Raw genomic sequence first — 26,236 nt, 5'->3', positions numbered from 1 at the left:
ACTTCACACCTATCAGAATGACTGTATCATCAAAAAGACAATAAATAACAATTGTTGATGAAAATCTGGAGAAAAGGGAACCCTTGTGCACTGTTGGAAGAAATGTAAACTGGTGCAACCACTATGGAAAATACTTCGGCCACCTGATACAAAGAGCTGACTAATTGGAAAAGACCCTGATGCTGGGAAACATTGAAGGTAGGAGGAGAAGGGGATGATAAAGGACTAGATGGTTGGATGGCATCATGGACTCAGTGGACATGAGTTTGAGCAAACTCTGGGAGATGGTGAAGGACAGGGAGGCCTGGTGTGCTGCTGTCCATGGGGTCCCTAGAGTTGGACAGGACTGAGCGACTGAACAACAGCTGTGGAATAAAGTATGGAGGTTCCTCGAAAAATCAAAAATAGAACTACTACTATAATCCTATAATCTTACTTCTGGGTATCTATCTGAAGAAAACAAAAACACTAATATAAAAATACATGTGCACCCCCATGTTCATTCAGCATTATTTATAATAGCCAAGACATGAGAACAATCTAAGTGTCTGTTCATGGGTGAACGGATAAAGCTGTGGTGTACATACACACAATGGAAGATTATTGAGCCATTAAAAAAAATAATAAATGGCAATTTGAAATCTTGCCATTTGTGATAACAAGCACTGACCTCAAGGGCATTCACTATGCTAAGTGAAATAAGTCAGACAAAGACAAATACTGCAAGATTCCACTTACATGTGGAATCCTTAAAATACAAACAGAAACAAAGCTCATAGATACAGGAAACAGACTTATGGTTACAGAGGTGGGCAAGTGGGAAGTGGGTGAGGGAGTCAATAGGTACAAATTTCCCGTTATAAAACGTCACGGGAGGCTTCCCTGGTGGTCTAGTGGTAAAGAGTCCACCTGCCAATGCAGGAGACATGGGTTCGATCCCTGATCCAGGAAGGTCTCATATGCTGTAGAGCAACCAAGCCCGATCACCACAACTATTGAGCCTGTTCTCTAGAGCCCACGCTCTGCAACTAGAGATTGGCCCCCACCTGCCACAACTCGAGAAAAGCCCGCACAGCCCCAAAGTTCCAGCACAGCACAAAAAAGAATTTTTAAACGTCAAGGGAATATAACATCCAGCATGGCGACTATAGTTAATAATGCTGCAATACACATTTGAAGGTTGCTAGGAGAGTTGATCTTCATCACACGGAAAAAAGTGTTTCCATTTCTCTATCTCTGGCATTGAAATTTTTAGAAGCCAATTTTCCTTTTAAATTACAAGAAATTTAAATTTAATGCTTGCAAAAGATGCTTCTGTGATTGACTGACTTGGATCACTTCTTGGATTAGAACGGCCAAGACCCATTAAAATGAGGCATATCTACCCAAGCTAAATTATCCAACAGTGAATCCTTTGCACTACCTGAAGAGCAAATGTGGATGAGGAGCAGATACAGGTGAATTTGGAGCTAGTATACAAAAAAAAAACCTTGATGAGGTAGAAATGTCAAAATAATGTATAAAACTAGAGTTATCTGTTCTTCATATTCTATGGTATAATGCAGAATTTCAGTTGGATCAGTCTACTGTGTTAAATTTATATGGGACTTAATAAATTACCAAGCATATTCACATAAACGTAAACAAAGAGCTTTTTGTGAAATCAACAGACTGGGTCACAAACCAGAGCATCTGGGCTCTTCTTCAGGTATTTTGGCAGAATAAGCTAATGCAATTATGATTTGGTCTCTGTCTCCCCATGTGAGACCCATGTCTTAAATTTTTGTTTAATATTTCAGCAATCACCTACCACTAAAGGAATACTGTTCTTTGTTTTATTTTATTTGATGAAACAAGAGACCCAAACACATTCTCTGAAAATTACGTTTAAGACAGCTTGCCAGTGAGGCCACCCCAGGTTATACAACCAGATGTCTGCCGAGGGCTCCACTTTCTGACAGCCTGGGGAAAAGAAACCAGAAGTTCCCCACCTATCGCAACTGAGATGGCAGGTCTGACCTGGGTAGGTTAGAGGTAATAAACTGCCACACCTAATGCCCTACCCTAATGCCTTCAATAAAACAGCATCTGTTTTAAATATCAGAGGAAGGAATGAAAGAACATACAATCCGTCCCAAGAACATAGGGAAATACCTCTTCCCTTGGATAATGAAAGCACTCTCCTGTTTCTTTAGATTATAGGAATTAAGACAAGAAAACCTAATCACCCTTCCCTTCACTCTCCACTCCCTACCCAAGATGTAAAGGTAATGATGGTGATAAAAAGGGCAAGAGGCTTGCTCAAGATATGACAAGACAGCCAAAAAGAAGAGTGAGATTCAAGGATTTTAAGACACGGGGGCCTGGAGACATCAGACCCTTTTCCGTTTTATTCCAGCATATTTCTTTAAAAGCCTTGATAGGAAAAAATCAAAACTTTCCTTTTCATCTTTATGCTTTCAGTGTAAGTCCCATGTTTTCTGAAGTTAAAACTCATTTGGCTCTCTGCATTTTGTATAAGTTTAGTAATCTAAGGGTGTATACAGGCCAGGGGCAAGTAGAGCATTCTACTCCTACCCAGTCTCATTTATATATATATATGTCTCATTAATGTAGTTTTATACGTTCATCAGTCTGAGACTGAAAATTGAGTTTTCCAATCAAAAGAATTTTGTTGGCTGAGGAAAACAAACTCCAAACTATGAAGAGTGCTGTAAGTACCACCTTCAGTAGAGTCTAAAGTGAAGTCTCTCAGTTGTGTCTGACTCTTTGCAACCCCATGGACTGTAGCCCACCAGGATGCTCCGTCATGGGATTCTCCAGGCAAGAATACTGGAGTGGGTTGCCATTTCCTTCTCCAGGGGATCTTCCCTCCCCAGGGATCGAACCCAGGTCTCCCGCATTGCAGGCAGACACTTTACCATCTGAGCCACCAGGGAAGCCCTGAATAGAGTCTAGGTACATAGGAACTGTCAGCATGCAGCATAATTGCATTAAAAATTAGGACAGCCCCTCCCCAGATAGCATCTTGAAAGTGGGTTTTTACAGAAGCATTCTTGTTGGGTACACACAGAGCAGAAGTTTTTGTTCCCAAGCAGCCTTCCAATGCCTAAGACCCTCTTCCTGTTTCCTAGGGGTGACCTCTTAAACATGCAGCCGTATATAGGACCATGTTTACGGACACTTCCACAAGATAAAGTACCACAGCACAGAAGCATATTGTCCTAAATGCACCATATAGATCGCAATGCCTCTGTTTACGTGTGAGTGCTGAAAATAAATCAGAGTGGTATCTAGACAAAGCTACACTTTGATGTATGGAGAATCTGCACCACTACATGTTTATAGTATGATGGAGCCTCTGGTGCCAGATAAGAGAAATGCATTTTGCAGGTAGACCTAAATCTTCAGACTGTTGTGATTTTAAACTGACCTGTCTCTTTTCATCATAGAATAGCTTCATGACCATAAATACAGGGAGCTACTGACAGTATAACTCATCCCTTAAAAATAGTTTGTTCTTAGCAGCTCTGACAGTTTTTTTTTTAAAGAGGCTTTACTTACCCCAGACAAGGACAATGTATCTCAGCGGAATGAAGTACAGGATGACTGTGAACGCACAGAGGGCTACAATGGCTAGCCAGCTTAAGAATGGGACGGTCCAGTTGAAAGTACTGAATGAGAAATCAACACATCAGCAATCTGAGCACTTCACACATTTCTCAAAGATGAAAACGAATGTGATTCAAACTCTAGACTGCAGATCTAGTAAAGACTTATTTCTTTGGGGAAGAGATGCCAATGGTCGTGGGCTTTCCTGAATATAGGACCCAGGTAAGGGTTATTGACACCAACCCCTTCCACGTTGGCTGAGGTGACTTCAGGGTATAAAGTCGTCGTACTACTTGGGTGACTTCTAAGGGTTTAAAAATCTTTTTCTACTTATAAAACTAGTACTCAATCTTGTTTTCTCCAACTTCTGATAGAGGAGAATGCCCCTGCCATTCTTTCTTCTGTGAACTCTCACATAGGATTACCCACAGTGGAAATAAAATATTGCCAGCAATTGTCTATAGACCTAAATCTTAACACTGTTGTGGAAATCCTCAGAACTTCAGAAACCCTTAGAAAAATACTTTCCACTTCAGCTATGTTTCAGATGGAACTAGAAGTCAGCAAGGGGAAATTTTGTAAAAACTTTGTTCCCATCATTGCCCTCCTCCCAGCAGTACATAGGTAATTAGGAAGTAAAGTCAACACATTATCTGCTGTTCTCCCTGCATTGTTTCAGCAAAGGAGAACATGGCACATTTGAAGACTACAAAGGAAGTTTAAGCTGGAAAAGGGTGGGCTTTTGATAATGTAGAGGGTTAGAGCCAGAGATGGAAGCAAGACTGAGTATTGACAGGGATAAAACATCAGAACAAAGAACAAAAGTGGGATCAACGAACAGAAGGAGAAGTTACAAAATAGTACCAAGAAGATGGGAAAGACTTCAGTGGGACAAAAAGAAAGGAAAAATCATGACAGAAGGCAAACAGAACACGGAAAGAACAGATATTTTCAGGCTTTTTGTGTAGAACATCCGTAGTAAGTCTCTGATAGTTTTTAAGAGAGTGTGACAAAATTATAAACAGACTCACTGCGTGGAGCCTTCGAGGTCAGGTATATGAACCGTGTCTCCATTTACAGGCATACTACTGCCTCAGTGCTCGGCCTCCAAGGAGGAACTAACGTATGTTTGAGTGACTCTTTAGCATAATTTAATGAAAACAACCAAAATAAGTAGCAAATCTGTGTTCAAAGCCTAGATTCTGTTATGTGACTTCAGGTGGTCGACCTCTTTGAGCATCAGCTTTCCTGGTATAAAATGAGGACAGCTTTTCTTGTATCCAGAAAGACTGGTAGTGATGGCAGTATGTTTACATGAATCAAGGTGATGTTATTTAGAGCCATTAAGCTCTAGAAGTACTGTTCAGCACTTCTTAGCAGTGAGAAGGGCCCCAAAGACACTTGGAGAAAATATTGAAATTGTACATGATATGGATAACTGTCAGTGTTTATTTCTTCTAATTTCCTAGTAATGGATGCTCTGTTCACTTGGACTGGGTTTTTCCAGAGAAGTCTGTAGTCCAATAAAGGATGTTTGTCACGAGATTTTCTCATGTACTACCCTTCAGCCTAATATGTATTCCTAATACAGAGTTATTCCTTAACTCTGTGGCATATGACTTGCTTTTTGTCTTTCTCTAGGTCACATCTCCTAATTTTTTTTTCCCCCAATAAAAAAGCCACAGTTGGATCCAACCAGGTTGTCTTATTTTTAGTAACTCTTGGGGTCTGGCTTTTCTGTTGCGTTTTTTAATGTCCTGTAGCCAGAGTGAGCGTCCTGTAATTGCCACCAGGTAAAGGAGCATGCCTTCCTTCCTCACTGACACCTGTAGTCCCCTTGCTTCTGCCTGCTGTGGAGAGAACAGAAGGCTGAGGGTCTGTGTGCTCTCCCATGGTTGAGCTCAGAGCCATCCGTCACACCATCCTCATGCGGAAAACCCTCCTCCTGGGCAGCCTCACTGAAGTGCTCCCTGTGTTCTTATTCCTCTTGGAAGGATAAATGGCAACGAACACCAGTGTAGCTAATGTCAGAGGAAAAAAAGACCACCCGTTTTATTTCCACAGTGTATCATGGAATTTAAATCTAGAATGTGACCCTATACCATTCCCCCCCAACCACCACCCCCCCAAGAGATGCTATTGAAGAAAGTTCTGGGAGGATTATTTCATAACAAGATGTAATTATGGAGACTTCCATTTTGTACTTAAAGATCGCATCTAAATCTGGTTTCTAGATAGATCCATTTTATCCAATGTGACTCCAGGGGAGTTTGTCTCATTTTAGTAGTCCAAAGATGATTATGCATAAGAGAGGGTTCCTACAAGACTCACTAGATACTATGCTGTGTTCTTGTACCTCAGCCTATACCTCTGTCTCTGTCTACCCCTTAGAAAGTTCGACCAAATCCAGTTTTCCCCAAGGCTGATCCACAACCACGACCTGGTTATTTCCTTCAACTGGCCATGGCCTCTTCCAGTACCTGTCTGAGGTCTCCTAACCCCCAGAGTTAAAAAGAAGCCTCGCCCCTTCAGGCACTCACAGTCCTGACCTCAGAGCTGACCCGGGGTCTTCTGCTATAAATGAGATATTCCTGTTAGATAATCCACACACACTACCTCAGGGAAGGGACAACACCCAGTAGGGAAATGCCCCATTTAGGACTTTATACTCTGCTTCTGCAGATAGGTTGTGGAGAACAAGGAAACATTTCTTAGAGATGGAAATAACACGAAGAAGAAAGATGTGGAAATCAATCTTTAGAAGTCTGATACTGAATGTTGCTTAAAAGTCCCATTTGGGAGTCAGAGGGAGGCTGTTGTGTCTAATGTGAGAAAGTGGAAACTCAGCACCTATGCATATGTGGAAATGTATTAAAAATTATACAAAATAAAATGCATTATGCCTTGAAACATGAAAGGTACCAGATGAATGACCCACACCTTTAGTTTAAATAATTTACTCCTTTCAATTTCTGTGTATGCCCAAGCATCCAAGTCTGCTGCACACTTTTGGTTATGAATAATAAACAATGAATAGAGATATGAAACTAGAAACATATAGGCTTATCCAGGTATAAAGCACCCCTTCTTGAACAGACCATTTAGAAATCAATATGCAGGCCAATTTTCATGTAGTTTAGTGGCATGAGCCCTTAGTATACTTTTTACTGATTATTAATTATAAATCTACCTTACCATTTTTATAATTAGTTGTTTAAAATATCAGTATATAAGATAAAGTAAAATGCAAATTATGTTTCTTAATTTTACTTTTGTTCTCCGTGAATCTCTAATTCTTAACTTTTAAATTATAAAAATTATTTATTTTCTAAATGACAAAGTATTAGTTTATTTCATCTATAATTATGATCTCAGCTAGTTAGAATTGAAAGAATATTTTCCAGGGTGCTGTTTATAATATTTTTTTAATTTAACTTTATTGATGAAACTAATTTGACCAATAATAAAATGCAGGTGTGTCTTGATTACCTGAAATCCTCATTTAACTCGTCTTTTTTTTTTTTTTCCTATTGCAATTTCATATTCTAAGAACAAAGTCTCGCTGTGAAAATGTGCTAAAATTTAGGACGGTGTTATTTTTTTCAAAGCTACAAGTATGACTTCTTTCCAACCAATATGTTCTAAATTTCAAGGAGGAAATTGACAGAACTTTCATAAAACCAAAGACTGGCAGAAACAAAGTAAATAATGATGAAACTGAGCAATAGATCACCCAGACGGAGTGTCCCCTGCCAGAAAGAATGTGGCATTTCACCCTCTGAGAAACAAATGGACACTGTCCCCCAGAAAGCCAGGGCTTGCATGTCAGCATCACTCACTTCTTTATCCTTTCGCCAAAGGAAGCCACTTCATCTAGGATGTTCTGGACACTGATACATACCTCCTGGATGGCATAAATTTTATTTATAAATCCCTTTTTTTCACTGTCCTAAAACAATAAAAAAGAGAGATTCTATGTGAGTAAAGGTATCTATATCCTTCAGGGCTTGAATTCTTTTCATTGTCAACACGTACATTCTTAAATGAACTTCATTTTTCCATGGATATAAGTGGATGCGTGCAGCCCATGAAAATTTTAGATAAGAAGGGAGGTGGACCAGGAAGAGCACTCAGCGTTGTAGACCTGTGTCAGGGTACAGGTGGCTGCAAAGCACAAGACTCAGATTCTGTGGCTCTTGCCCTGATGAACAGAAACATTTCAGCAGGCGGACAGAAGCGTGAAGTGGTAAGAGGGAGATCAGGTCTCAGAATGACCAAATCTGGAATCTCTGCTGACCCTGGGCCCACCATGACATGATACTTAGCAGACCCAGTTTTCTGGCCTGCCACCCACAGACCTAACTTTGGTCTTGGCTCCAGATTATTTTAATAGCAGGGAATGCTGGGTGTAAATAAGAAGACCTGTGAGCAATGAAAATTGCACACACACACACACACAATTTTTTTTAATTAAAAATAATAAAATCAACTGAAATCCAGTAAGTGGACACTTCTAGACAGTGCCTTAGGGACAGCAAAATACATAGCCTGGTCCCTGTCTTAAGAATAGAGCTTCCACTTCATGCTCTATTAGTCAGGGTTCTAACTAAACATTTTCCCCCTATTTGTATTTAATTCTTCCTTTTAAAACTTGTGTTGGCCCTAAGCTGTGTGCTCCAGCGAATGGGTGATTAGTCAGGGTTCTAACTAAACATTTTCCCTCTATTTGTATTTAATTCCTCATCTTAAAACTTGTGCTGGACGTAGGCAAAGCTGGTGTGTGCCCCAGCAAATGGGTGCGGATTCAGCATAAAGCACCCAAAGAGTGGTGTGAACCTAGGGGGTAATGTGCACGTTTTGTAATTTTAGACCCAGCGGAAGAAATAATGGTGGCCTTTCATGATAGAAAATTCTGCTTAGTAGCCTGGCACCAAAGGCACTTGCCTAGGCTGTTTGGTGGAGACCATCCAACCCATGACTCCATTTCTCCATGCCAGCTTGAATCTCTGTGGAAATGTAGATCCAATTTCATTACTTTTAACTTCTTCTGAACACTTGCACACTGCCAGAACACTTGAGACCTCATGTGGCAGTCAGTGCTTGCTGGAAGCAGCCAGGAAACCAGAATAATAATGTCGTCATGTTGCACATTTACATACTGACTTTCATTTTAGCAGAGTCTAAAGCACTTTGCACTGTGAACACTTGGCTGGGGCTGGCATCCTGCCACCTTGGAAAGTGAGGGCAAGTGAATGACAGGTGTGTGGGCAGCCTCCAAGGACAACAGGGTACAGTGGGACTGGGGATGTGGATGCCAGTTTTATAACATGATCTTTAGATACCAGTTACTTAGAGCCTTCACTTTAAATTTAATTCCCACAGGAGATACTGCCTACATGATTCATCTCACTTATGCCAAACGGACTGTCAGGCAATGAGGTAGATGAAATGCTTGAGGCTCAAAGTTTAGAGAACAATGACACACTCTTGGAGTCCCCACTGTCTTCAAAAGTTGCCCTTCACTTGTCATTACAAACACGGGTGCATCAATTTCTGGTCTTTTTTCCCCCTCCCCAGGAATAAAACAAAATGCATTCATTTCAACTATGCAGTTGTACATTTTAGAATAAAATGGCTCCTTGTTCCTTTTATAATTGCAGAATTGGTCTGCTCTAATAATCTCCACAGCCTTCAGTGTTCTCCATCAAGCACCAGCTAAGTTCATTTACATCTATGAAGTAATGTGTTCTTACAAAATATTTTTCTACATCCAGAATAAATCAAGTTGAAGATGAAGCATGCTGGTTATACAATGAAAGTTTACTGAGAATAAACTCTAACCAGTCTGAAATTATGAGGTGAAGAATATTTCTTTCACAATAGCAATAAAATGTATAAGGTACTTAGCCATACCTTAACAAGAAATGCACAGAATCTTTATTAAGAAATTAGAGATAATAAATTTCTGCAATGGTACACTAAATATTAAAAGAATGTATTATTTTAGTTGAACATAAAGGTTTAATTTTGCAATTTCAAGCAAATCCTAATGTGTTTGGTGTAAAGTAAAATGGGGAGAATTTGATGAAGTATTTTTAAAATTTGTTTGGAAGAGTACTTATAGCTAAGCAATGTTTGCAGAAGAGAAATAATGAGAAAGCATTTATTGTACCAGATATTTAAGTAAGTAAAATATGAAAGATAAACATTAAAAGAGGAATCGTATGATAAAGCACCATCATAAATCGTATCATAAAGAAGAAAATATTATGTTACTGGGTAATTGCTTTAACTATTTGGGGAAAATTATATTAAATCATGCCTTAATAGATTCTCAAGCATCTTTGAGATAGCTCAAATCTACCTCAGCATCTGTCTCAAACTAAAGTATCCCAAATATACATTAAATTAATTTAAAAGAAAATAACTAAAAAAGAATTATAAAAGCAGAAGAAAAGATAGGTAAGTTATTTACTGACCTTGGAATAGGAAAGAACTTTCTAAACATACAAGCAGTAAAGAAAATCACAAAGAAAAATAATTAGTAGCAAAAGTTACATAAAATCTTATATCAAAAGTTATAAATTTAAAAGGCTAAGTGGGAAAAAAATTTGAAAAATATGACAAATGAAGGGATGGGATTTCCAGTATATTCAACAAACATCTGAGGCAGTTTTCATGGCAGTTTTTTTTTTATAGTAACAAAAACAAAAATCATTAACATGTTGGGTATATAATTATGTTAATACAAATGATAGACTATTAGGAAATCACAAAATACTGCTTATAAGAGTGAAAATACTTATGATCTACTAGAAATTTAAAAGAATGGGAAGTAAATGTGATATACAGCATAATCCTAACATTTTTGAAATGGGTAGGATGGAAAACTGATGAAGGGAATATGTCAAAATATTAAAGGTAAAATGGATATTTGCCTTCCTCATGCCTTCCTATAATATTCAAATTCTTTGCAATCAATATATTTTACTTTCATAACCAGAATAGTTCCCGGATTTTCTATAACATCACTATAAAAGTAATAGGGATAGAAGACATAAATGAATCAGCACTCACTGGACATGATTTTATACGGTTTGTGTGTTTTTTCCTTAATTTATTTTTTTGTATTCTAAATTATTTTTAGAAAGAAGTAGAATGTAAACAGACACTCATTAAGCACCATAAAGTGCTCTTCACGTAGCTCATTCAGTCCTCACCACCACCCTACAATGTATTTTTACCTACTTTACAGAAGAGAAAACAGGCTCACGGAAAATGACAGCACTTGGAATTAGGACTACAACTAGCCAACTCGGAATCTATTCTCTGCATGATATACTGTGACCTTCTCATTCTACCCAAGAAGATTTCAGTTCCCACACAGGATCCCTGTGAGGATAAACAAGAAGAAAAGACTTGCAAAGATTTGGAAACTTATTATTGTAAACACCATGATCAGCAAGAAAATGAAATCTAGAATCTTGATTCAAAAATGGAAATTGGAAGGTTGTTAGAAACCACCAGATTTAACATTAATAATGTAGTGTGCAAATATAAAATATGAGCCCTTGATTAATAAGATGTGTCATTTTAGGCATCTACAAAGACTATTTTTAGTAGATACTTTAAATCCAAGTACTAATGTTGAGTATTGGCTAAAGAATTTTTAAAAATCTCCTCATTTAAAATTTCTTTCTTCTGCATACCCATCCTTGTCACCCCTCACCACCAAAATTCAAAATAAAAAAGTCTGGAGTGTTGGCAAATTTTGAAAAGGAAATGCTTTGGGATAAAATTTTTTATTTTAAAATCTTTCATCAAATTCTATATTCCTCCACTGAGGTCTCCAACCAATGAAGTAATTACTCTTTATATACAGTATATGACCCAAAACTGCAATGGGTAATGGAATTGCTCTGTGTTGCTTTCCAATATTTCACACTTTTTTCATTAATGTTCAGTACTTTATTAGTAGAGAATAAATTGATACATTTCTTTTATTGTCATTTTTACTTTCCTTTATAAACCAGCCTGAATGGAAAAAAATATCATAGGGTACTGAATCATTGAAAAGCTTGGAAATGACACTATTGTTTCCTTTTTTTTTAATGCATTATTAAGGTTTCTTTTCAAGATGTAAAAAGAAACCTGTAAAATAGAACTATAACTGTAAATCTGAAAACATGTGAGATGTATATTATACAAGTTTTTTTCTAAATTCCATATGATTTTTTAAATTTAGTTATTTTCAATAGTCCACAAAATATCAATAACTGCACACCTGAAATACAGTGACTCTTTCATATTCATCTATTTTACTATCACGTATCCCATTAGAAAATGAACTGGATTTTTCCAAATAACTCTCTGGTCCCTAGCTGTGAGATATTGAGGAAACTCAAGACCTAAGGAATCAGTATGTGCTGCCAGTCACAGATTCTGTTCCAAAAGAGAACAGGAAGCCAAGGTGATGGGTGTCAGGGGATGTGTGTTCTGTGGGGGTGGGTTCCTTGTGCACCCAGCTGCATCTTGCCACAGTCACTCACACCAAAGAGGTCACTGTCAGTCCTGTTCCCATCAGAGAAAATGAATCTGTTGGACACCTGTGCTGTGTTCAGCATAGCAGGCATGTAGAATGTGTTGCTCAAAATATTGATGTTATAAAATTCAACTTATTTCACTTTCTAGGGTGAGAGCTTGTCTTAAGAGTGTAAGAGGGGAGTGCTGTGAAGTCTCATATCAGGATGAGCACAAAACAGAACTGTCCTAGGAAACCAGAGCATATATTCACTTTATGATCTTCTGGAGGAGGCATGCAGATTTTGGTTTTCCTTTAAAGTCCTGCTAGGTAACCTCGCAAAAGGTGAGCAATAAGGCTTATATTTTCTATGATACATAATCGTGATAGTTTACTCTTGGCTACAGCTCTTCTGTGAGCAAACATAGCACCAAGTATACAACTGTGTTTGGAATATGTTTATGTTTCATGTGATTTATTTTTTATGCTAAAGATGGTTTTAGTGCACAGCTTTTTTAGTTCACTCAGTAAAATGCCCTGCAAAACTGACTTCCTCTCAGATCTATACTTCTAACCTATGGAAATGTTAGACATGAGGTATAGGTTGAATAAAGGCACATAAAGTGGCAAAATGTTTTCTTTGTGGCAATATTCCTTCTTTTTTTCAGGCATAGAAACCTACCTTGCAGCCTTAAATCTAGAATACTGAAATTCTCAGCGAAATCAACAACTCAGGGACTCTTGACTACTGAATCTCACCTCAGTGTCTTATTCAGTTTTTATGATATCAAATCTTACCCAGGTTACTGGATTCTGTGGCTCTTTTTCCAATATTCGCCTTGAAAATAGGAACCCTCCACTGAAATATTAAAAGTGTCCCAGGTATGGTTAAGGTCAAGAAGACAGATGGGGGGGCCTTCCCTGGTAAAGAATCCTGCCAATGCAGGAGAAACGGGTTTGATCCCTGATCCGAGAAGATCCCACATGTTGTGGAGCAACTAAGCCGATGCACCACAGCTGCTGAGAGTGTGCTCTAGAGCCCAGGAGCCGCAAATACTGAAGCCCAAGGCCTGGAGACTGTTCCCTGCAGCAAGAGAAGCCACCACGATGAGCAGCCTGCACACCACGCTAGAGAGCAGCCCCCACTCACCGCAACCAGAGAGAAGTCTGCAGCAACGAAGACCCAGCACAGCCGAAAATAATACAGAATTAAAAGGAAAATAAAGTCTGTTTTGTCTGAAGTAAGTATTGCTACCCCAGTGTTTTTTTTTTTTTTAAAAAGACAGATGGACACCATTTAAGACAGAATATTTTCTTTAAAAAAGTAAGAAGTATTGTTACCCCATTGTTTAAAAAAAAAAAAAGATGGACACCATTTAAGACAGAATATTTTCTTTTATAAAAGTAAAACAGTTCTCAAAAATATTTATGTTTCATGGTCATAAAGAGGACTAAGTTAAATAAGCCACATAGAGTTCTTAGCACAGTATCTGGTGCAAATAACTGTCCCGTAGCAGAAGTCGTATAGCAGTAAAACTTGGCATACAGTTCCTTATCAAGACAATTCAAATTATTTTTATCTATTTTTGTTCCTCTGAAACAAAATTTTGAAATATTAGAACTCCTCAATATATCTAGAGGAAGGTAGGGCAACCCACTCCAATGTTCTTGCCTGGAGAATCCCATGGACAGAGGAGCCTGGTGGGTGACAGTCCACAGGGTCGCAAAGAGTTGGACACGACTGAAGCGACTTGAGTATGCCTCAACAAGTGAAACTTCTTATGCATGTTTAGTCGTGCCCCAGATGACTTCGTGTCAGCTTGTCAGATTCCATTTTAGAGAGTGATACTAGTTTCTTTATAATGTCACATTGAGGTTTTTTCCCCCCTCCTTCTGCTGACTTTACATGTTTTCTTTTTTTTTCCCCCAGAATGAACATTTACCTGGTCTTAATTTTTTTTGCTTCCTCTATTTAGTATACTTCGCTTTTCAGTACTCATTTTCTACAGTACAATTTTTAATCACATTTAGTTGTTCCTCACCCCGTTAACATTCTGCATGTAACTTTAAAGGTGATTGCAAACTAACAAAAATTTGGAAAGCGCTATCCCTTGGGCCAAGCAATGAAAACGGGCATTTAAAAATGGCAGCTGGCACTCTTAAAGGTTGTGATGAAAGCCAGGAAAGAAGGAACAGAAGAAAACAAGGGCAAAGAAAGGGAGGGAGGAAAAGAGGGAAGGCAAGAAGGAAGAAGAGAAAAGGAAAAGGACGAAAGAGCAGAAAGAGGAGACTGAAGGAAAGAGAAAGGAAATAGGGGAGAGGAAAACTTGAAGAAGGGACACCCCACGGGACAGGAGGATGAGGAGCAGATAAAGAGCCTGGGGGTGAATATGAAGAAGTGAAGGTGAATATTCTTGAAGATGACTTGAAGTCAGGCAGAAACGAAATCGTTGACTATCCACCTTAAGTTCTAATTTTTTATTATTTGTAGAAAGGCTAAACATAAAATGTTATATTTCCATTAAATATAAATGTAGATAAACCTTATAGAAAGTCCCCAGGGGGCACAGATGAAATCTGTTGTTGGGAGGGAGAGTTCCCTGGAGCCCAGTTTCTTGCTACTCAAAACCCTCATCATGTAGACCTCAAGGGATTTGCTAGTCTCCCTCTAACCATTTAAGAAAATTCCTTGTAACTGTCCAGTTAGTTCATGTAATCGCTTGAAAGATTACGGCTATATATCAATGTCAAAACCTTTGACTAATCTCCTTGCCAGCAGGCAGGAAGTACACTTTCCAGGGGGCGGTCCTATAGATGATGCCATCTCAGGGCGCTCTGTCCCAGGAGAAGCTCTGCCTTCAGATGGACTCTCGAGGGAAAGGGCCACAAGGCCTGGCTCCAGGCTGACCTTGATAGAAGCCACAGCAGAAGCCCCAAGGCTGCTGTTCCCAAACAACCAGACAGGAAAATCAGTGACAAAGGAAACCTTCACCCAGGACAGTCCAAGTGTTGAGAAAAGAATTCTGCAAAGTCAAAATGCACGCATTGTAGAGAGGTCTAGAAAATGTGAAAGCACACTCAGGATTATGATGGCCTGAGACAAGTCACAGCCTGTCTTTAGGACCCTTTGAAAAAAAAGAAGTTAGGTGTGTCCTAAAAGAATCCCTTCTGGTGATGATTAGCCAGTTTACAGAAGAGATAGCAAGGGTGTAGAATAGCCTCTGCCCCCCGGGGCTATTTGGCTGATTCATTTGAGGACAACTTTTATTTGAGGACATGGCCAGGAATAGAGTTTCTCCTGCACTTTCTATGGGTCCAGTACTGTCAGCCTGAGTAGGGAGCAGAAGCCTGGGCTTGCTTCTGAATCTAAACAGCAATGCCAGGAGAGTTCTTCTTTATCCCAGTTTCTAATGAAAAAATTGTGTGTACATGTGTGTTTAAAAGCCTCTTTCGAAATCATTTGTTTCATTTCCAGATGTGTTTTAAAATCTGACTGGAGTCCAAATGCACAGCTTTGGGGGGCAACTGAGTTTAGGGAAGGTTGTAAACCTTCTAGACAACCACAGTCTTCAGTCGCTCAGCCACGTCTGACTCTTTGCGACCCCATGGACTGCAGCATGCCAGGCCTCCCGTCCATCACCAACTCCTTGAATTTACTCAAACTCATGTCCATTGAGTCGGTGATGCCATCCAGCCATCTCATCCTCTGTTGTCCCTACTCTAGATTTCTGACTAACTGGCTCTTTGGTTAACCCTAGTTCAGGTTGTGCTTCCATTATGGCCTTAACTGTGTGATTTTGAGCAATTTACTTATCTTCATCTGTAAAATGGGGATAATTATGGAGCCTCCCTCCTTGATGGTTATAAAATTGAGTTTAAACTATTTAAAGCATTTACTGCAAACGTCTAGAACACAGGAAGTGCTCAGTGCATACTAGCCATTAATGTTACTTAACAGTTTGAAGAGACTGAAAAGCACTGAAAAACTTTTAAATGATAAATTTTATTAAATATTCATAAAGATGAGAATTTTCTCCTCCTAATTTGTGATACTATGTTTATATAATTTCTTTGTCATTAAATACAATCAGGTTATCTCTGATTGTATCATTTTACATAAGCATGTATTGATTTACATGATCTTTGCAACAGTCACACAAGGGTGAAGGGTGGTATTATTCTCATTCCCTACATGAGCAAACCAAAGACCAGATGCCTTTCATCCAACTCAAACTTCTACCCCCATCTATGCTCACTCTCATTTGGTGCCCCCAGCCGTATCTGTCCTCATCTGAGATACGAGATTTGAAAAATGAGGAGTTAATTCATCTCTTTCCAGTATTCCCTGCCTGCTGAAAGCTGCACACTCGCTAAGGCTGAAGTCAGTCATACTCAGCAAAGCATACACCTTTTTCTCATGTGATTTTTATCTGTCAGCACTTATGCAGGTAACACTTCCCATTAGAATCAGTGGTTTTTTTCTTCAACGAGCCTCATGGAGGAATCAGAGCCAGGATTTATTATTTTATCTTAAACAGCACAAGCTTTGCTGCCAATCTACTTACTAAAAAAGTAGTTTTAAAAAAAGATTCCTTTTACTAACTATACAAAAAAAAAAAGCATATACATGAAGGTATGGGACCCTGGAAGATGTTTTCTTGAATAGGTTTGTTGGAAATCGTTCACCTTGTATAGGACTTTATTAAGCATTTTTAACTTATCTTCCCACTTGGATGGCAGGGGCAGGTGGTTTCCCCATTTTGTGGATAAGGAAAGGAGGCTTGGAGAAGTTAGGGTCTCATTACTCTAGTTAGAGTTCCTGGGATTCCAGGTCTCATGACTGAAACTGGACTCCTTTCAGGTCACTGTCAAAAAGCCATCAAGTAACATATGGTATTTCTTCACTACATTGTTTTAGATATTTAAACTTGGCTCTTCCCAAAAACTAATCTTGAGTTTAATCAAATTGAGTGAGCAAAGAATTATATTAGTGTTATAAAAGCAACACTCTCTTTGACATCTCCGAGACCAAGTAAGGATTACTTTGTGAAATCCGGAGGCTATTTTTCTTTACAAATATTTTACAAGACAAACTTGTACCTTTCTAAAAAAAAAAAAAGAAAGCACATCTGTTGTAAATTACTCCCTTAGTGAAAGAGAGAGAATCGCCCTCCTTTCTTCCCATCAGAGCTTAAAAGAGATTTGTTGACATATTCTAAGGCCGGCATAGACGAAACAGCACAGGAAAGAGGAGGCGGTCAGCAGGACCAGGGCTTGGCTTTGCTTAAACTAATTCCACATGCCCCATGAACCATTAGCTGTTTTTTATTTCCTGCTCTAAAGATCTGTAGTGAAAATAATCTGGGATAGGGAAAAGCTGCATTTATTTTTTTTTCCCCCAACAAGATGCTGTGTTAGCAAATAGAACATATGAGCCACCTTCAGCAAAGCAAGGTCTTTAATAATCCATTTTTCAAACACTACTGGTATTTCCTTTCCAAACAGAGATGGACTGCGACTGGAATCAATTTCATCATTTGTACGGTTACAATTGCCAAGTTTCTGGAAATAATTGCCATTTAAATACTGGATAATATTTTTTTATATGAAGCCAGCAACAGTTTTATTGCTATTTAATTTCTGTGATTTGTTTGTTTGCTGTAAGTTTTCAGGGTTCTGAGAACACGATGTTTGGGGATAGAAAAAGGTCTTAAGAACAATGGGAAAACGCAATGTTAAAATCATGTTGATGGCCTGACCTGACTTGAATCCACCAGACAAGGAAGATCAGCATTAGGAAAAAATAATTTGTTCCACCATTTGGGGCTTTTCTTCCCAAGTTTCCCTATAAACTGGATAATCTAATATGTGTGCTCAGTCATTCAGTCGTGTCCGACTCTTTGCGACCCCTTGGACTGTAGCCCACCAGGCTCCTCTGTCCATGGGGATTCCCCAGGCAAGAGGACTGGAGTGTGTTGCCATGCCCTCCTCCAGGGGATCTTCCCGACCCACAGATTGAACCCAGGTCTCTCCCACATTTCAGGCAGATTCTTTACTAGCTGAGCCACCAGCGAAGCTTATAATCTAATATAATCCACCATTTCAGACCTGGCCATAATGTAGCAGTTGAGAACAAAATTGAGAACTTAATTGTGCACTTTAAGAAGACAATAGGGCTCTTTAATGAAATTCAACAAAACAGAGGCAACGTAGGTACAAATAAAGGGCCTGCTGAATTTGAAGGGAACTGGCCCATCTTTCTTTATCGATGCCATATGTAGCACGTCCCTGAAAAACAACTTTGTGCTCGACGGGATGCTGCTGATATATGAGGTGGGCCTACCCCCTAAACCCCTTTCTTACCGCGGACTAAATCACAAAAACAGGCTCATCCTGAAATCAACCTGGAAGAAAACAACAAAGGCCCACTCTATCACACTGATAGCAGCTCCTGGGCCTGTCCTAATCAGCAGATGGCCACTGTGGGCTTGAATCCTGCTGTGCGTTTTACAGCCACGCAAACTTATACAATTTACTCAGCCTCTCAGGTACTCAGTTTCCCCACCAGTAAGACAGAGATAATGTCTACCTGAACATTGATATGGGAACAGAAAGAAATCACGTACATAAAGCCACTGGTGCATTAGTAGATATTATATACGGATTAGTTTCCTTCTCCCCACTAATTTTCCTTCTTCCCAAGGGGAAACATTTTCTTCTTCTTTTTTTTTTTTTCCTAATTTCCCTTTCTCTTATTGTCTTTTTTCTTTTCTGAGTTTTAGAAGCCAGCTGATCATTATTAACTTCATTCCTAGGGGCACTAGTGGTAAACAACTCTCCATCAATGCAGGAGACAGGAGAGACTTAGGTTCAATCCCTGGGTCAGGCAGATCCCGTGGAGAAGGGTCTGGCAACCCACTCCAGTATTCTTGCCTGGAAAATCCCAAGGACAGAGGAGTCCCCCGGGCGGGCTACAATCCATAGTGTCACAAAGAATCAGACATGACTGAAGCAACTTACACACACACATTTGAGCAGTATTCTGTTTAACCAAATCTCAGTCCATTTCCTTTATGCATTCATTCAGTAAATACTTACTGAATACCAACTACATGTAAGACATTATTCAAAACTCTGGGCAAATGGTAATAAGCAAGATAGCGCCAAACAAACATGTAGGTAAATGAAGAAGAAAAATGGCAGAAAGTGAAAAAGGTAATGGACAGAGTCAAAACAGGTGCTTGGGCTGGAGAGTGACTCAGAGGTCTAAGAGGGCTGCTTTGGGGACAAACTTCATCCCTGAGACCCACTTAGGTCGGGAAGATAGAAACTCCTCCAGGCATTTCAGACACACAGAATTTCACTCAGAGAAGCAGGTGCACTGAGAATAAGAATGTGACAGACATCGGTGAAGCAGGAAGCCACTCCCAGAGGGAGGGGGCGTCATGGGGCCAGGTGCCAGACCACGTGGATGGACCAGGCCAAGAGCTGGAGCCGTGGTCTCGACTGCTTGGCGGTACTCAGGATTATGCAGGAGAGGATGGCTCTGGAAGATGTCTCCAAAGGTGGTGTAGGGGGCGGTGGGGAGGAACAAAGAGGAAAACACAGAAAGAAGGAAATTCTCCCATTTTCTTCCTTCTCCCCTCCTTTCAGGACCTCCCATCAGCCAAGTCCCCCCAAGCCATTGTCAAGAGAGCTGGAAAAGCTGGTGTGTGGGAGAAGGGGTCGGGGGAGACTGATCTGGAAGCTGACCACTGGAACAAGCCGGGAACTCACCAGGAAAAGAGCGGGGGAACCAGGACAGACAATGCACAAGTGCTAAGGAGAAACAGTGAATTCCTCTGAGGAAACAAAGGATGCCCACCGCAGGGAGCCAGGTGGAGAGCGGAGCGGAGCAAGAAGGTATCAGAGAAGCGGGCAAGGCCACACACGGCAAATAAAGCAAAGTGAGCAGCGGTGATTTTATTCCAGGCCTGATGGGAAGCCATGGGAGAGTTTCAGGCAAAAAAAAAAAACCCAATCTAATTTACATTTTAAAAAGATGGTTTAGGCACAATGGAGACCAAGAGACCTTCCCCTTTGGTCCACCAGGGGAGAAAGCTTAGACCCAGGTAGGCATATTCAGGATGTTTTGCAAATAAAGTCATTATAGACATGATACTAGATTGGATCTGCGAGGTAAGAAAAAGAGAAAGAATTGCCTATATTCTTGGTTGAGGGACATGGTAAATGAGGCTGTTTTTGTTTTGTTTTGTTTTTATTGAACTAGAGAAGAGTAGAGAAATAGCAAAAACTTAGGGGAGAAAGGAGATGAAGGGATGCATTTGGGCTGCAAAAAATATGCCTGTTAGATATTCAGGAGGTGACAGCAACAGCCGGATGGAGGTATGAGCCAGAGCTGGAGACACAGATTTGGAAGTCCGTGGTATGTGGAAGGCCCACAGAGTCCTGGGAATAAGAATCACCCAGGGACAAGACGGAGTCCCGGGCACAACAAAACGTGGCTGTCAGGAGGAGCCAGCAAAGGAGGCGGAAAAAGACTGAAGTAGAAGAAAAATGAGGAAGAGGCATCTCAGAAGGTAATGGCAGGTGTGTCGAGGAGGAGGAAGGGGTAATCTCTCTGAAACTCTGCTTCAGCAAGGGCAAGGAGCCCCTGTCTGTGGGTTTTTCACCAAACGGACCTTTTCACAAAAAGCAATTTCGGTTCAGCGGTGGGGACAGAAGCTTGGGGTGGACGGACTGGGCAACGAGTGAAAAGCAGACACGTTGCAAACAACTCTCTCAGAAAGTCTGGTTGTAAAGGGGTGCTAAAAAATGGGGACGGGACTAGTGAGTATATGCATGGGGTCAAAGAGGGATTTTGGTTTTTTTAAGATGGGAAATGCAGGCTTACTCAAACGGTGATCTGCATCTTAGCAAGACCCCTGGGCGATGCACATGCAAGGTGAAGTCTGACAAGTGCTCTGCTACCCTGTGGGCTGCCCTGGTGGCTCAGCTGGTAAAGAATCTGCCTGCGATGCGGGTGACCTGGGTTCGATCCCTGGGTTGGGAAGGTCCCGTGGAGAAGGGAAAGGCTACCCACTGCAGTATTCTGGCCTGGAGAATTCCATGGACTGTATAGTCCATGGGGTTGCAAAGAGTCAGACACGACTGAGCGACTTTCACTTCACTTCACTGCTACCATGCATTACTTGCCCTAGGAATGACACAGTGCAGAGGCGAAAGGAATGCTGCAGAAAAGGGGGTACCTACTGCAGGGGTGACGTGTGGGAAGGGATAGGACAAAGCCCCTATGGAGGGAAGTGCAGAGATACCTCCCCCCTGAAACAGGAGGGAAGGTAAGAGTGTTGTACACAGGAGGCAGGTCTGAGATTTTGGCCTGAGACTTTGGTGGAAGAAAGACATGACAATGCGGGGGTTCCTAATTGCTTCTGTTTTCTCAACCGTGTGTGTGCGGGTGTGCTAAGTTGCTTCAGTCATGTCTGACTGTGTGACCCCGTGGACTGTAGCCCGCCAGGCTCCTCTGTCCATGGGATTCTCCAGGCAAGAATACTGGAGTGGGTTGCCACGCCCTCCTCCAGGGGATCCCGACCCAGGGACTGAACCCACGTCTCTTATATCTACCTGCACTGGCAAAAGCAGGTTCCTTACCACTGTGGCCACTTGGGAAGCCCTTTCTCAACAATGCAAGTAGAAAAGTCATTCGCTCAGAGTGAGCTGGAGCAGGGCCTTGGTAGAGGAAGCTGGTGGCAAGGCAGTGGGCGTGAAAGTGTCTTTTCACCAGGAAATACACTATCTTTCTCAGGTCTGTTCACAGGCCCTGTTGGGTGATTTATTTGAGCTCTGCACCGTTCTCCTTGCTATTGATTTTGCACTTCTGTCTCTTTCACTGCCTTCATAAAATAAGAATTTTATCCACCTGGCCTAGCCAGTCTTTCATTTAACCCCTTTTCATGAAGCTTGAAATGACGTCATGTTACTGTTAAAACGTCTCAACTCGAATTTTGTTTAATAGCCACAATTTGCTCCTCTAAGGAAAATAACAGTCTTTTCTTTGGGGTCGACTCCCCAGCAGAATTGGCGATTGAGCTTGTGCTTGAGCTAACCTGGTGCAGAAGAACAGAAAGACAGGGCTCTGTTTTTTTCTTTCTTTCCCACCAATTCCTGCTTTTTATTCCTGGCTGTCTTGATTTCTTAGGAGACCAAAGACAGATCTTGACTAAGTAACTAAACAAAACAATCTAGAATTTGGCCAGATCACAGGTAATGAAGGTGTGTTTCATTATTCTGGTGGCTCAGCTGGTAAAGAATCTGCCTGCAAAGCGAGAGACCTGGGTTCGATCCATGGGTTGGGAAGATCCCCTGGAGAAGGGAAAGGCTACCACTCCAGTATTCCGGCCTGGAGAACTCCGTGGGGTCGCAGAGTCAGACATGACTAAGCAACTTTCACTTTCACTTTCATTATTCTGGTGGGAAGGCAGGAGCTCAGGCTCTAAAGTATGTGAATACCCCCATCAGATTTATATTTGCTGCTCCAGGAAGGAGAACTGGTTGATTTTCAGATGCATTTGCATCCAACGGATCACAGTAAAGGGGAAAAAAAGATTACCATTGTCCCACCCTGTTCTAGTTTTAGTAAAGTGCATTGTACTTGGTCTGACTCTTGAAGTAAACATCTCTCAAGTCTATATTCTGATTGGGCCTTCTACCGCCAATCCTCTTTGTGCCAGAGAGTGAGTGAAAGTTGCTCAGTCGCGCCTGACTCTTTGCCACCCATGGCCTGTAGCCCACCAGACTCCTCTGTCCACGGAATTCTCCAGGCCAGAATACTGGAGTGGGTAGGAGTGTTCCCTTCTCCAGGGGATCTTCCTCACCCAGGGATTGAACCCGTCTCCCACCTTGCAGGTAGATTCTTTACCATCTGAGCCACCAGGGACGCCCTGGTGTCAGAGATGCCAACATCAAGAAGGATGAGGAGGGGGGTGCTCCCTGCTGGGCCAGTAGCTAAGACTTCATGCTCCCAATGCAGAGGGCCCAGGTTCAATCCCTGGTCAGGGAACTATATCCCACATGCTGCAACTAAGAGCCAGTGCAGCTAATATATCAATATTCTAAAGAAAGAAGAAGAAGAGTAAGGAATTGTTTTCCATAGAAGCTGAAAGAATTGGGGACAGCAAAGGCCCTGCACGCAGGTGATGACCCAGAGGCTAGTTTTAAAGCCATACCTGCTGGAAGGAAGGACTCACTGCGCGTCTCTCGAAGGTGCCCCTGCTTGCTGTCTGTGAGTTACACGCCTCCCATCCTCGAGCTCCATCCTTTCCTGCTAGCCCCCTGTTCCCATGTGTTTCAGAAGGGAGTTAGAAATACATATTTACCACCATTCAGGAACCTCTATAATAAAATCATAAACACTTTGAGTTCTGGATCACTGCTAATATTAGCAACTCGAGCCAAACACCACACACACACAAATTGCGTGAGAGCTTGACCAACATAAAACCAAACACCTATTTTAAAAACGTATCAAGAAAACTCCAGTAGCAAGAAGGCAGGAAGTGAAGCTGCAAGAGGGTGTGATCTACTTCTAGAACTTTTCTCTGCGTACTTTTCCCAGGAGGACAAAGAAGACTATTTCAGGGATACCTTCTCTCAGGTGACTAAATCACCACGCTTAGAGGGATTTAAGATTGTTCTTAAATCTAATATAGCAAAGTCTTACAGTAAATATAATAAAGACTTACATATATAGTAAATAAAGTAGATATATAGTAAATATAGTAAAGACATATAAATATAGTAAATATAGTGAATATATATAGTAAATATATATTTTTGTATATAGTATATATATATTTTTGTATATAGTAAATACGTATGTGGATGTAAAATTATACCCTACTCCAGTACTCTTGCCTGGAAAATCCCACGGGTGGAGGAGCCTGGTGGGCTGCAGTCCATGGGGTCGCTAAGAGTCGAACACGACTGAGTGACTTCACTTTCACTTTTCACTTTCATGCATTGGAGAAGGAAATGGCAACCCGCTCCAGTGTTCTTGCCTGGAGAATCCCAGGGACGGGGGAGCCTGGTGGGCTGCCGTCTATGGGCTCGCACAGAGTCGGACACGACTGAAGTGACTTAGTAGTAGTAAATACAGTAAAGATTTACATATATGTCTAATATAATAAATTAACTCTGAATTTGTAAAATATTTCACCTCCTCTCGGTATACAGTAAGTTCTCAAAAATACTATCACTATTATTTTTATTACTATCATTGAATGTTAGAAGATAGATTACAATAAATGTTGCTTCTCCTACCCAGCTTTTGGTGTTTCTACGATATCAGGTACACTGTTGATGTTGTTCAGTTGCTCAGTCATGTCCTACTCTTTGCCACCCCATGGACTGCAACATGCCAGGCTTCCCTGCCCTCCACTATGTCCCGGATATCAGATACGTATAAATGTTTAAATTCCCATGTTTATGAATGCACTCTGATTGTAAGCATGAAAGTTACAACAATCTGCTCTTCCTCAAACACACTGTGCAGAGTTGATAGAAATTATTTTTAACCTTCTGGTTTGTGTGGCTTTTTGGCACATCTACCAGTATTAAGAATTAGATATTTCATCTGAGCCAGACTGCTGCTATGCTGAAATACAAATAGAAGTATCACTCTCCAGGCAGATTGTTAGCTGGGGCAAACAAAGACATTATAAATTGACATTTTAAAAGAAGAATTTCTATTATTCACTTTATTAGTTCAAATCCAAAGTTTTCCTTCTAATTTCTGCATTGTTTTTCTGTTTCTAAGGATCATTTAAATACTTTTCTTTAGGAAATGGGCATTTATTTATTTCCTCTAGCTTAGCAAAGATAATGGGAAATATCAATTAAAAATATAAGGCAGTGATGCCAGGAATCAAGGTAAGGTCATTTTGTGCAAGAGAAAACCAGTGGCACACATCCTGTGAGTTTCATCAGTATGAGGGTGAAGTGACTCACCCTCAGTCACTCAGTGACTGTGTTTAAGAAACATAGTTTATGGGGAGGGAGGAGGGAGGGGGGTTCATGTTTGGGAACGCATGTAAGAATTAAAGATTTTAAAATTAAAAAAAAATTAAAAATAAAATTAAAAAAAATCAAAAAAAAAAAAGAAAGAAACATGGTTTAAGAAAATTGTTTTTAATAGTGCTTATTGCTATGGTTTTTTTCCTGCCAGGATGAAATATTCATCCATCTAAATGGTTTGTGTATTTCTCCTTAGTAGCTTATTAGCTTAATTGAGAAATTTAATCAACATTTTAGTCATTTAAAGAACTTGGCAGGCAGGACACGTAAGAGATGCAGGTTCAATCCCTGGTTCAGGAAAATCTCCTGGAGAAGGGCATGACAACCCACCCCAGTATTCTTGCCTGGAGAATCCCATGGACAGAGGAGCCTGGTGGGCTACAATCCATAGGGTTGCAATGAGTCAGACACATCTGAAGCGACTTAGCACACAAAAATTTAGTCATATCATTCAGATAGGATATTGTCTTTATATATTGAAGTCTTATACTTTTACTGTTGAAATTTAAGGTTTAATTTTACATAATTAATTATAGACTAATTTTACCTATTCCAAATATAGGAATTTGGTTTCACAAATCAATCACGCTCACCAGTTTTGTTATTTAAATATGCTTATTGTGTTTAGATGTATTTAACATTAAGTAGGGGCTTCCCTGGTGACTGAGTGGAAAAGAATCTGCCTGCTAATGCAGGAGATACTGTTTGATCCCTGATCAGGGAAGATCCCACATGCCGGGGAGCAACCAAGCTTGTGTGCCACAGTAATGTGCTCTGGAGCCTGGGAGCCACAGCTACTGAGCCCATGTGATACAAGGGCTGAAGCCCACACGCCCTAGAGCCCGCATCCACAGCAAGAGAAGCCGCTGCAGTGAGAAGCCTCTGCACCGCAACTGCAGAGTCACCCCCGCTCGCTGCAACTGGAGGAAAGTCCACGCAGCAACGACGATTCAGCACAGCCAAAACAAACTAAGTAAAAACTAATTGGAAAACATACTGGAAAACCATTCTGTGAAATTAGTATCCCCCCCA

The 26,236-nt window shown here is 40.6% G+C and overlaps 1 protein-coding gene across 8 annotated transcripts in view; it reads right to left on the bottom strand.

The window, feature by feature from the left end:
* The window catches only part of MCTP1 (multiple C2 and transmembrane domain containing 1), a 557,812-nt gene that overhangs the window by 9,227 nt on the left and 522,349 nt on the right, over positions 1–26,236 (bottom strand). For 7 of the 8 annotated variants that reach the window (XM_018050030.1, XM_018050032.1, XM_018050034.1 and 4 more), the window contains 2 exons: positions 7,452–7,561; positions 3,565–3,674 (listed from right to left, as the gene is read on the bottom strand). The exons of the other annotated variant lie outside the window; for it this stretch is intronic. In XM_018050030.1, coding sequence (XP_017905519.1) covers positions 3,565–3,674; positions 7,452–7,561 — 220 coding nt within the window. The remainder of the gene's footprint in view (positions 1–3,564; positions 3,675–7,451; positions 7,562–26,236) is intronic. 8 annotated transcript variants of the gene reach the window in all.

The sequence above is a fragment of the Capra hircus genome, chromosome 7, assembly GCF_001704415.2.
Source record: "Capra hircus breed San Clemente chromosome 7, ASM170441v1, whole genome shotgun sequence".
In the NCBI taxonomy this organism is placed as follows: domain Eukaryota; kingdom Metazoa; phylum Chordata; class Mammalia; order Artiodactyla; family Bovidae; genus Capra; species Capra hircus.
This window is presented reverse-complemented; position numbering and strand designations above follow the sequence as displayed.